General features: G+C 41.0%; 1 protein-coding gene and 1 long non-coding RNA gene across 3 annotated transcripts; both read left to right on the forward strand.

Moving 5' to 3' along the window:
• The first annotated feature begins 1,375 nt into the window (after positions 1-1,375).
• Positions 1,376-7,308, forward strand: LOC136545886 (uncharacterized). Its single transcript, XM_066537859.1, has 10 exons — positions 1,376-1,695; positions 2,647-2,714; positions 3,295-3,320; positions 3,835-3,925; positions 4,081-4,176; positions 4,621-4,686; positions 6,323-6,381; positions 6,477-6,599; positions 6,696-6,767; positions 6,843-7,308. The coding sequence occupies exons 1-10, from the start codon at positions 1,609-1,611 to the stop codon at positions 6,896-6,898; spliced, it is 744 nt and encodes a 247-aa protein (XP_066393956.1). The 5' UTR covers positions 1,376-1,608; the 3' UTR covers positions 6,899-7,308.
• Positions 7,309-7,852: 544 nt separating this feature from the next.
• Positions 7,853-8,911, forward strand: LOC136545887 (uncharacterized). 2 transcript variants are annotated; one of them, XR_010781179.1, is made up of 3 exons: positions 7,853-7,977; positions 8,221-8,540; positions 8,648-8,911. It is a non-coding gene; the product is annotated as an uncharacterized lncRNA (long non-coding RNA). The 2 variants fall into 2 exon arrangements; XR_010781178.1 differs by having other exon boundaries at positions 7,858-7,977; positions 8,463-8,540.
• The last annotated feature ends 2,897 nt before the right edge of the window (positions 8,912-11,808 follow it).

An 11,808-nucleotide genomic window follows, 5' to 3' on the forward strand; every position in this document is an offset into this window, starting at 1 on the left:
ACAAATCTCACCACATTATCAGTATGCTAAAAGCACAAAAAAGAGAGAGGAACCACACATTGCACACTTCACACTAGCTTAACAAATCCATACAATAGGTCCACATATGCATACATTGGAGATCTTCATACATTACTAGGTTCATAAACACATGAAGGCTCATAGCATGAGTTTAAGTTCATATTGCACAGCAGCAGGTTCATACACACATCAGTTGCGCTATAGTTCATAGAGCACGTGCCTTACATATTGCCAAGCACATCTACATAGAGAATCTCTTTGCTTGTCCTGCTCCTTTCAGGACTAGCTAGGTCAGCTATTTTGTTTCTGGTGCCCATTACAGGGCTGTCAAGTAGCAGCATAAGAATTTTTTCAGCTTTGAAGCAAGCTATTTGTTACTCTTTTTGGCCTTCTCTTTGGTTGGATAATGAAGTTCGATGGAAATTGGCTCGGTTGATTGGAGCCACTTCTTAACCTGCACATGCACATGTATCGAAGTTGAGGTTAGATGTAACAAGAACATAAAGAAGTACCATGTCAAATGTAACATCTTACCTTTTTCCGATGCTCCAGAGTTGTTACCATGTTTCTCATTTTTCTTGCTTGTAATCTACATGCTTTGGCTACAGTGAGAGAAGGGGTAAGGCAATTAGATTGGAAACCATGCTTCATTTAAATGAATACAAAAGTTAGAACTAACCGACTCTACTAGTTTGAACTCTTCGAAGGTCTAGATGTAGAGTCAACCTTTTTTCTCTTCTTTTTAGTTGTAATTGTAATCTTCTTAATTAGAGACTTCTTAGTTGTAGTTCCCAAGATTTGACTATGTTATCAATAAAGAATGTAATAAGAAATCAGCACAAGCTGTATGTTCAGAGTAGAGGACCGAGCATGGCAAAGATGGGAGGAGATTGCATTACATAGGTGGAAAAAGGCATAGATGATGCTAGTACTTCACCCTCTAAAGGTATAATAGAATTTTGAGCTGACTATGTAATAGGGCAAGTTGACCAGAATTTCAATAATTATAAAATGACAAAAACACCTTTAATAGGGCAAGATAGGTAACTAAAATGGTTTTGAGAGTTTCTCCAATTTCGAAGTTTCAGCATGAAACTTTGAGCTTGCCCGATAGTTTAAGGCAAAAATAACATTTTGCAAGAAAAAAATGAGACGAGCTCTATTTTTTTTTTCTTTTGAGAAGAGACAAGCTCTTTCTTTCTTTTTTTCTTTTTTCTTTTGAGAAGAGACGAGCTCTACCTGTGATATGTATATGAACTGGGCCGGACAACATGGGCCAAAACCACTTACGAAGCAGTTAGTTGAAGTGGGCCACTCCTACAGCCACCACCTTCCCTCTGGTAGCAGTAGCAGCCTAGCAGGCTGCAGGAAGCAAACGAAGAAGAGGCAAACGCGAAACCAAGGCACAAGGCAGCGAGCCAGATCTCGCGTGCCCGCTGCGGCTGTGAAGCCACCATCACCAGATCGGACAACGGGACAAGGCGCCGGAGCTCCAGCAATCCACCGGAGCAGAAGCGGCAGGCCGGCAGCAGATCTCTGAGCAGAGCAGAGGGATAGGAGCAGCCAAGGCAAAGGGCGTCGGCGAAGATGCTGCCGACGACCGCGTCCAAGGGGCGCGGGGCCGCCCGCTCCGCGCCGCCGCTCTTCGGCCCCTACCTCCGCCGCATCGTCAAGGTCGGTAAACCTCGTCCGCGTCTTGCTTTTGCTGAATAACGGATCCACTCACGTCTCTCCTGCATCCTCTCCTCTGCTCGTGCCGCCTGTCGATCTGGCGTCGCGTCCCCGCGCACTGGGAGGGATGTGGACGCTGAACCTTAGGGTTTTGTTTCTTAACTGAATGCGGGCTCTCGTAGCCGAGGATCCATTACGTGTGTAGTTCATGGATTTGATTTGGGGGTTCATAGGCTCCAGCCGGGGTATGCCTGTCCCTTATTAGGCTGGCTTGACTGAGCTTATGCGTTCCTTTGCATCAATGAGCTAAGCCTCGGTTGTATAGTGTTTGTTAATATGGCCTTGCAGTCTCTTATTGAGTCTCCTTGGTGCATCAATCAAGTTAGTATAGACCCTATGGGTTTAGAAATCACCGATGCTTGCAGCGCTTCTGATTGCATTCAGTACTTCAAAGTGCTTAATTTCAGTCATCGGTTTCAGATGTTAGGTGATTGTGTAGTCAATGTGATAAGTTTGAGCATTTTGATCCATTTTCAACTGTTTGTGTTGCCAAATTGGGCATTTGTTTAGCCCAATATTCCAACTATTGTTATAGTGGTGCTATGAAAATGTATTTTTAATTTTGCACCTTAGAAATTCTGAACTCTGAATAATAGTCTATGAAAATGTATTTTTAATTTTGCACCTTGGAAATTCTGAACTCTGAATAATAGTCAATGTGGTAAGAAGTGTTCTTACAACTTCTCTGTGCTTGTGGTCTCCATAAAACAAGGAGAGAAAACAGATATTTCCAGGAAGAGAAAAGAAAATTCCTTTACAACCTAGTTTCTATACAACTTCCCTGGTATTGGTATTGAATGTATCAAATCTCACAGTAATGTTTAAGCACCTGAGCTTGTTATGTGTGATGTACGGTCATCTGGAAAGGAATCTAATTTTGTTCCTCATTGGCAGTGGCAACAAATGGATATTGAATACACATTTTGGCAAATGGTTTATCTCTGTACTTCACCAAAAGTAGTGTACGCATCCTGCACTCAGTCCAGTTATTAATTGTTTGTATATTCTCTTTGATCATACTTAAGCGTTCTGTACGTACTCTTGGTAACACTAGAAACTCTGGCACAATTATGAACTGATAATGGTATCATACAACTTATTCCTTCTTGCATGAGCTTCTCAATGCTAATATTTTGTATCATATCTTGCTAATTCCAGTTCAAGATGCTTTGATTATGGAATTTCATCTTTTGAGCATAACTGGTACTTAAACAAGTAAAACAACTTTCTTGATTAAAATCCTGGCAAAATTTAGTTAAATTTTAAACCTAGTTGTTTAAATAGCAGCACCTTTAAGAGCCCTACTTGACCACCCACTTAAAACTGAACCTACCCTGACACTGCTGCGCCTGCAGTCAAAGGTCATCTGGCTTATTTTTCTTACCATGAGGGACGCCTTCACTGATTTATCTGTCTTTTTGTAGCATTATGGTCCTAGGATGAAGAGTTTCTGTGTTGAATTACTTTATCTTGAGCCTATGTCCCGAGTAAGCATCTGACTGGTATTTGTCTATTTCTGGCATGTTAATCTCTGGAAGACAGCTATCAGCACACCAAGTATCACAAGCGTACGTGGTCTAACTTTACCTTTCTTATTACTAGCTGATGCATGTTGTACCAGTATAATTCATGTCAACATAAATCATTTTAAATTGTCACTTGTGGTTTACATTTGGTTGAAGTTAGTATCTTTCTTTCTTTTTTTCGTTTTTTTGGAAGTGATGTTTCATCATGAGTACTAGTTTTCTATATGACATTTCATTCATATATGCTAGACCATCTGATATTTTCTTACGAAGAGTAGCTACCTGAAGACCTTCATGAAGAAGTCTTTTTTTGAATTTTGACAATGACTCCTTAGTTACGTTGTTTTGCGGGATGAGGCTGAATATACTTGAATATCTCATAGATTTCTTTGATCGCGTTAATCTCTCACCACGATACAAAATGTCATTACCTCTGTTGCTGTTGCAAATTCTCATTATACTGTTTGGAATTTGTGTTCATTGACACTATACACGTCACTTATCTGCTTTGCTTTCAGCATTGTGGATTCCTGATATTTCTTGCCTGTGATTTCAGAAACAAAGAACCAGTGGGCTCGGGATGATCCTGCATTTGTTGTTATTCTGATTCTTTTCCTCGTGTTTGCAACATCAGCTTACTGTGCAGCGTAAGTTCATGATCTTCTAATACATTTATCTTTGTGATTTCTGCAAATATATACATCCTGGCTGGTAGTTGGAAGTCAAATATCTATTTTCTAGTTTCCCTTTTCTATTAAGCTGTCTTCTTTTGCAATGGAAATATCTTTCGTTTGCTTTGCAGGTATGGAGAGAGTGCCTCACATGCTGCTCTAACAATCACTTCAGTTGTGTTTCTGCATTTCTTGTTTGCTGGGATAGTTCTGGCCACACTTTGCTGGTAAGCCTGATGTTATACACTATGCAGTTATAGCGCACCTGCTTCATGTCGTCTTGAGACTGAAAACACAACATTGATATAATCTCTATTACAATGTGAACTGATGTGCAAACTAGACTGGAGTTTTCTCATTCACCATTACTGCCTTTCTTACTCTAATTACTATCAAGTGTTACCTGAACATGTCTATTGCTATGGATAAATTAAGTAGAAGGGAAAAAATGCTTGGGCTACAAATTAAGAATGAAATAAGCTCCATCTGCAGTGATACAGCTTGAATTTTGTATTTCTTTAAGAATTGTACTCCTAAAGCATAGTGCCTTTGTAAGTTTTAGCCTAAACTGTCACACCTATGTTCTACTGTAGTTAAACTCCTATTAGCAGATCATACGCATACCTCTTACATTGGGAATCAGAGTTATTGGATGCTGTAATTTGATGCAGGTTTCTTACAAATTCTTACTTGAGAGAGGAACCTAACAGCCATGTTGTTGAGCAACGCGTGGAGTGGTAATTTTCCTATCTTCTATCACATGTATTTGTTTTCCTGCTTTTCTGTATGCTGCTTATAGGGCATCTACTATTTTCTCTTATATGAGCTTTTAATACAATTTAGCTACCAGACTCATTATTTCTTTGATGTGCTGGTTTCTTTGCTCTAGTTCCCATGTGCTGGCCTCATTTTTGGTCTTGATATACTTCACTTTTGTGTGATACTAGAAGGATACCCCGCGTGTTGCTGCGGGACTTTCTTATAAATAAAGCTGTTGCATGTATGAGTTGGTCAAAATTTGGCTTGGAAAGGTAATGAAAGAATCTAAAAAAACTAATATTAGATCAAATTATAAGATGATGTAACACAAAACAAATGACATTATATAGATGCCTTGTATTTTTTATTGATTGCAAATAGTAATTGCAGTTAGTAGAAGATGACGTGGATAGTGTGCATGAAGAGATTGAAAGTTAGTGGAGGCGATGTGCCATTTAGTGAAGATGAAGTGCATTGCTTGCATGTTGATATTGAAAGCTTTTTTTTTTTGGTGGGCGGAGTGTGGGGGAGGGGTGGGGTGGGGTGGGTGGGTGTGGGGTAAAGATGTCAACGGGTACGTACCCGCTGGGTACTATAAACCCATACCCGTGCCCACCATGAAAAAATATGCCCGTTAAAAAACCCATACCCGCAGACGGATATAAATAGACGCCCATACCCATGCCCGAACGGGTAACGGGTACCCGCGGGTTGCCCGTGCCCGACAAACTGCAGGCTTCATCAGCTGTGTAGTGCATGCTTGTGTTTGCCTTGGTTTTATAGAGTGCGCGTAGCTTCAGCTGTGCATGACTGAGCGAGGTGGGACTAATGTGCTTGCTGCTAACGAAGCGCTAGCACTAGAGCCTGAAGAACATACCATTCCAGCAGTTGGGCCCAGGTGGCCAAGCCGGCCCATAACAGGATCGGTGGCTCAAAGCAGTTTGGCCTCCAGGCAAGATGAGAGTAGCGGCTTGTTCTTTTTTGTCTTTCAATTTGTAGATGGTTTCTCTACATTGTTGAATATTTCTCTATGCGAAAAATTTCTAAATATATTTAGTGAGCATATAAAATTATTTGCTAATACAAGATCTAAAAATTAAAGGATTTGTTTACATACGCATGTCTTTATCAAACCGTTTAGGATGGGACAGCCGTCATATGTGCCTCTAAATGGATCAATCTAGTTGAGAAATTTAGGATGTCGTAGGATGATTTGAGCTACTATTTTATGATGGAACGGGTTTAAAAAACCCATGGGTTTGCGGGTTTGGGTACTGCACGCCCAGACCCATGCCCACAAACCCACTGGGTCTAACTTTTTGCCCATTAACAAACCCATGGGTAGAGAAATTGACCCATACCCATGCCCTAATAGGGTAAAAGCCCGTCGGGTTTCGGGTCTCGGGTACCCGTTGCCATCTTTAGTGGGGAGATGATGTGGCATTTAGCGATAGACGTTGTGGATAGCTTGCATGTTGACATAGAAAGGTAGTGGGGTTTGCTTTTGTAAGATAGATAATAGATTAACTGTGCCATGCACAAATTCTTTATTCACTGCTTTGTTATTAAGATGTAGGCCAATATTGCTAACAGTGCACACAAAATTCTTGGCAGGCTCTATGCATTCGATGTTCACTGTAACTCGTTCTTTCCTGCGTTTGTCATCCTATATGGTAAGCAGTCTCAAGATGTCTGTCCATTTGAAACTTAGTTGCAAGTTTCTACTTGTAGTATACTAGTATCTCATAGTACAAGTTTCTCTTCCCAGTGCTGCAGTATTTTCTGTCGCCTCTATTGGTCGCACATGGCTTCTTTCCAGCTTTGTTATCTAATCTACTCTTCGTGGTGGCAATTTCTTATTATCACTACCTGAACTTTCTAGGATATGATGGTATGTTTTAGTTTTATATATAATATTTTCTCAGGAACTTCATTTTGTTGTATTTGTGCACTTCGCGCCTGACAAAATGTAAATACTTTGGTGTAGTTCTTCCATTTCTGGACAGAACAACATTCTTCCTGTACCCGATTGGTCTCGTCATCATCCTGTCTCCACTTAGTAAGTGCATCTTTTTGTACTGTTAGACTAATCTCCCGACACCTGTCTCACATGTTCATTCATATCATCTTGCAGTGATACTAATAGGGTTCAATCCGACAAGATACTTTCTAAGCTTGTACTTTGGTTAAAGTCTACGGCTAGAATGCCAAGTACGAGAAAAATATGGTGATTGGTGACAAAGCTAATGGCAGATCTGGATACATACTCTGTAGTAAAGCGTTTTAGATCTCGCGAGTGAGGTTCAGAAAAGCTCGGAGCATTCATTCTTTGGATGTATCAGGCGCCTGTGGCAGGCTACCAATAGAGGACAAAGCCTTTTGATTGGTATCAAATATCCCTTTTTGGTGTCAATTTGTTTATAATATGAGCTGTTTTCGTTAGTTTGGGCCTCCGACCCAGTGATGATCAGTGTATACTTGTAGTGGGCAATACTACGTAGAGTCTATTGTACTATCACATTGACATCAGAATTGCATCACGTTCTACCGTCAGTCAACTCTTGCCAAGTTTATTGTAAGGACATGCTGGTTTTTGCCAATCCTGAATCGCTCGCCGGGCAAACACAACAGTCCGGTAATCACCGCAACAGCACCTTTTTCCCGTTCTTCAAACTACAAGTAACACATGCATGAAAATGTCCTTAACAACCACCTGCACAGGTTCTCCCCAAAGTTCTAACAATTCCCGGGCAAACTGCAAACGCGACAGTCACCCTGTAAACTTTCATTTCTCCTCCCACCAAAAGTTCCCACAAAACAAACAGAACATTTGTAAACATCGAACTCCAAACTCTCATTCCCTCGTTTAAATTACTTACCCCCAACCTCTAGACTGCTAACTTCAAACTTGTATCCACCACTTGAATTTTCACTAACGACTAACCAAACGTGGCGTCAGAGTTGTAGTGCTCGCCTAACATCATTTGACCAAGCGTCAGGCTGGCGGGCGAGGATTGATCGGACATTCGGACTGGGTTGAGAGTCGGCGGCAGTTGGGCATTAATGCGCCCGCGAGCTGCCTCGGCCTCCTCCTCCTCTTCTTCAAGTGCAGTGCGGTTGCTAATAATAATCTGACGAGTTGACTGGCGAGCTGCGGCAGCATGGAGCAGGGCTTGAGGAGGGGTGGAGCTTTGTGGCCACCGGCTTGTCCAAGATTAGGCGCGCCATCGATGGCGGCGGCGAGGGCTTATCCTCCGAGGAGTCTTCACGTACGTACTGCACTGCACTGCACTGCTCTCATCTGTGGCTACGTTCGCGTGCCCTACCCGATTCGTTTTTTTTTTTCATCCAGAACCGTGTTTTCTCTCACGAATTCATTCAGATTCCTCTGGAATTCCTCCAAGGGAACGGGGCCCATATTTGAAGCTACCTGGTTCAGTTTCCTTGGGTCACCATCACCAGTCACCACCCCTCCGATCCTCTATCTGAATGTGTTCTTGGCATTGCGGTAGGACGGTGTACTGCATCTGCATGTGCACTCAGGCGTCGCCTCACAACTACTCCGAGCAGCTGTACCAACGCTACAAGGAGGATCTGGATGACTACATCAAATCCAACGTGCGGACGCTAGCTTCGTAACTAATTACATCAAATCACGTGTTCTGCAGCTGCCTAGTTACTACTGTTCATGCTGTAGGTATTGATGGATGATACCTTCTGAATTCTGACCTCTATCTCTCTGCTGTTCACATAGGTTGGGGAATGTTTACAAAACGAGAGGGAGCGAGTTGCAAACTATTTGCATTCCTCAACTGAACAAAAGTTAAATGAGGTTGTGTTTTGTGCTTGCGCATGTTCTATGCTCTTTGTGTTATGTTTGATGTTTCTAACCGGTTTGTTCAGTGATGTATAATATCCATTAATCTTCGGTGCTTACAGGCTGTGAAATCAGAATTGATAACAAAGAACGCAGAGCCTGAATACAAGTCTTAATGAGGACAGTTCTGAAGGAGGAGCTTATCAAATAAATCAAGCTTGTTGGAGTATTATGTTTCAAAGGAATAGTTAGGTTTTATTATCCTAATACATACATCTGTAAGATACTCATTTTTGTGAAATTTCCAATTGATTGAAGTTCCAGGTTTGCACCAATAACACAAACTCTGTATCAGCTTGGATGGCTATTTCCATTTCAAGAATTGCAATGTGCCCAGCTGGCCATTCAACTGATTAAGATAGACCGACGATCTAGTCAATGATGTTTAGGCTCTTCTCTAATAGATGGTGGACTGTTTCCAGCATAAAAAATATTTTAGCCTTACGATATTCAAATGTAAAGCTAGAAACTATTGAAGTTGAAATAGCGGTGTGTTCCTACTTCCTAGAGGAAAATCTACAAAATCAAATTTAAAGTACACTGGCATATCCTTGGGAAACATTTTTCACCAAATATCCTTCTGAATATTTGTTCAGTCACTAACTTTCATCAGATATATGCGAACTGTTGTATTTGCTTAGCCTTATTGCACTTTGGTAATAAGAATTATTGTTCCAAAAGAAGAAAATCTTTAAGCACAGTTGGGCAGATTTGAAATGAAGTGTGAATTTATATTTTACCAATGTTTAAACCACCAACAACTGTACAGAGATCTCAACAAATTTACAGTTAGTTCATCTGCCGACTGCTTTTGCTGCACAATCTTGATACGATATTGCCATGGTCATTCTAGGCTTCCCTCCTCAACTGCATGCCGGTTGTGCTGACCATGGGCCGTGCATAATGTCTTCGGAGCCCATAAGAATTATGAATTGGCGGGCCTCGGTTATCGGTATGTAGTTGGGCTGCAATACCTCCGACTGGATTTTATGATCAGGACCAGGAAATTGTTTGGTAAAGTAACATGGTGTTTTTATAAACAAAATGTACTTACAGTTGACGTGAATAACAGCACCAATTCTATACCTATACCAGTTAATTGGTAACCTCAAGTCAGGAATCATGGTTGTTGCTCCAAGAGTGGGAGATTATATTCTTTTGTAAAACTTTTATGTTGGTGTAGCATTATCTGTCCAGAAACATTCAAAGAACTGTTGCATGGTGTGGCTTTGTATTGTTTAAGGAGTAAAATGCACCATGAATCCATAAATTCTTCATGGGTTCTCATTCGGGTCCTCAAATTAAAAAGTAACCATCCAGATCCTGAATCTACTGTGGATTCTCACCTGTGTCCTCTAACTAAAAAAGTGATCATTTCGGTCCTTCAACTAATGTCGTGCCTAAGTAAATGTCTAAATCCCACCACATCACATTTATATGCCTACGTGTGCCAACGTGGATGACGCCAGTTAAAACTTGCAAAAAAAACCCTCCCCCTCTACTCCATACTTTATTCCTTTCGGTCACATGCCCACCTTGTGGCTACGCTTGTGTGCTTGCCTGCACCGCCTGTTGACCTTGCGGCTTTACCTGTGCTCTGGAGGCACACGCTCAGCGATCAATGGAATAGACAAAGAGAGGTGGACTGCACGAGACAGAGGGGGTTGCAAGGCGAGAGAGAAAGAGATGGAGGTTTTTTTTGCAACTTTAACCAGCATGACCACTTAAGCAGCTGGCGGTGGCGTGGTGGATTTGTATCTCTATTCAAGCGCAAGAGTAGATTGAGGACCAGTCGCAAAAAAAGAGAGTAGACTGAGGATCTAGATGATCGCTTTTTTGGCATGAGGACCCAAGTAAGAATTAGCAATAGATTGAGGACCCTGTGGTCAAATTTTTAGTTCAAAGGCCCAACTGAGAATCCATATGTTGATCGTACAAGATACTATAAAAGGAATACCAATGATGTTCAATTATATACGCAAATTAATTAATTGTACATGAAGGTAGGGAATTTAACAAGGAGCTGATAATTTAATTAAATTCACTTGTCGCTCTTGATCCTGGCCGTTGGGTTTAGACCAGTTAATCCTCATGTAGGTTTGTATGTACCTCAACAAAAATCAAATTGTGGATGAATAAAATCCATACTTTCCTTGAAATTAACTCACATTTAATCCGTGTTCCATAAAAAAGATCAAGCTAACCGCCTTGTCTCTGAACCACTCGTTTAATTTGTGAGGAAACCGCCAAAGGAAACTATTATCATATCGATGGATGGGCTAATTATATTACTTCTAAGAAACAATATCCTAATTATTATTGACCAAATAACTATAAATTTTCTCTCTCTCTTTTTTTATAAAAAAAAACTAGCTTACAAATCTGTTCTATATTATTAAAAAAATATGAGAAAATATCACGTTGGACCATGTATTCATGCACATTGAGCCTTGCAATTACAATAATATTTTAATTTTTACCATGTATAAGGAAAAAACACCTATTACCAATGCATGCTCATGTTGCGAGCAAATACATCCACCTGAGCCTGACCACTCCACGCATTCAAGAAAAAGCCGCATTGCTGCGCAACCACCTGACCTGAGCAACCTACACATTGATTACTCCGTATCTGGTAGTTAATCATTTAGCTAACTGTTCGTCTTGCCCTATGAGGTCACTGCCACCACTAAAGCAGCAGTGCGACAAGTGATCATCCCAACGAACCAAACATGACAAAATGGTGCGGTCGCGCTAATGAAGTGATCCCCACCACTGCAGAGGCAACTTGTAGTCGTGCTGTCAAAAGAAGGAACCAACTACCTTCGAATTGCCATCGCATTATTGGCATATTTCTTAATTGTTTGGATCATTTCTGGCTCAAAAGCATGCAACATGCATGACACATCAATTAAGCACCAACAAATGAGGAGCCTATATGATGGCCGTTAGATGCCCATCATGAATAAATAACAATGACATGGAGAACTAACCTTTGAATGTTACTTAATTGTAAACCAAAGGCTAAACACCAGCATGCTTTATATTATTTTTCTTCAAGTGCATATCTAAAGTGAAGTGAGCTGGGAAACAGCCAGTGGGAGCAATGATATGTGCAAATCCAGTCACTAGTTTGGGAAGTTGAGGGGGTGGAAAAGAAGGGGTAGGGAATGTTTCTGTTACAAAATATTTGGTCTGAGCGGGTTGCAGCTTGCAGAGGCTG

The sequence above is a fragment of the Miscanthus floridulus genome, chromosome 3, assembly GCF_019320115.1.
Source record: "Miscanthus floridulus cultivar M001 chromosome 3, ASM1932011v1, whole genome shotgun sequence".
In the NCBI taxonomy this organism is placed as follows: Eukaryota; Viridiplantae; Streptophyta; class Magnoliopsida; order Poales; family Poaceae; genus Miscanthus; species Miscanthus floridulus.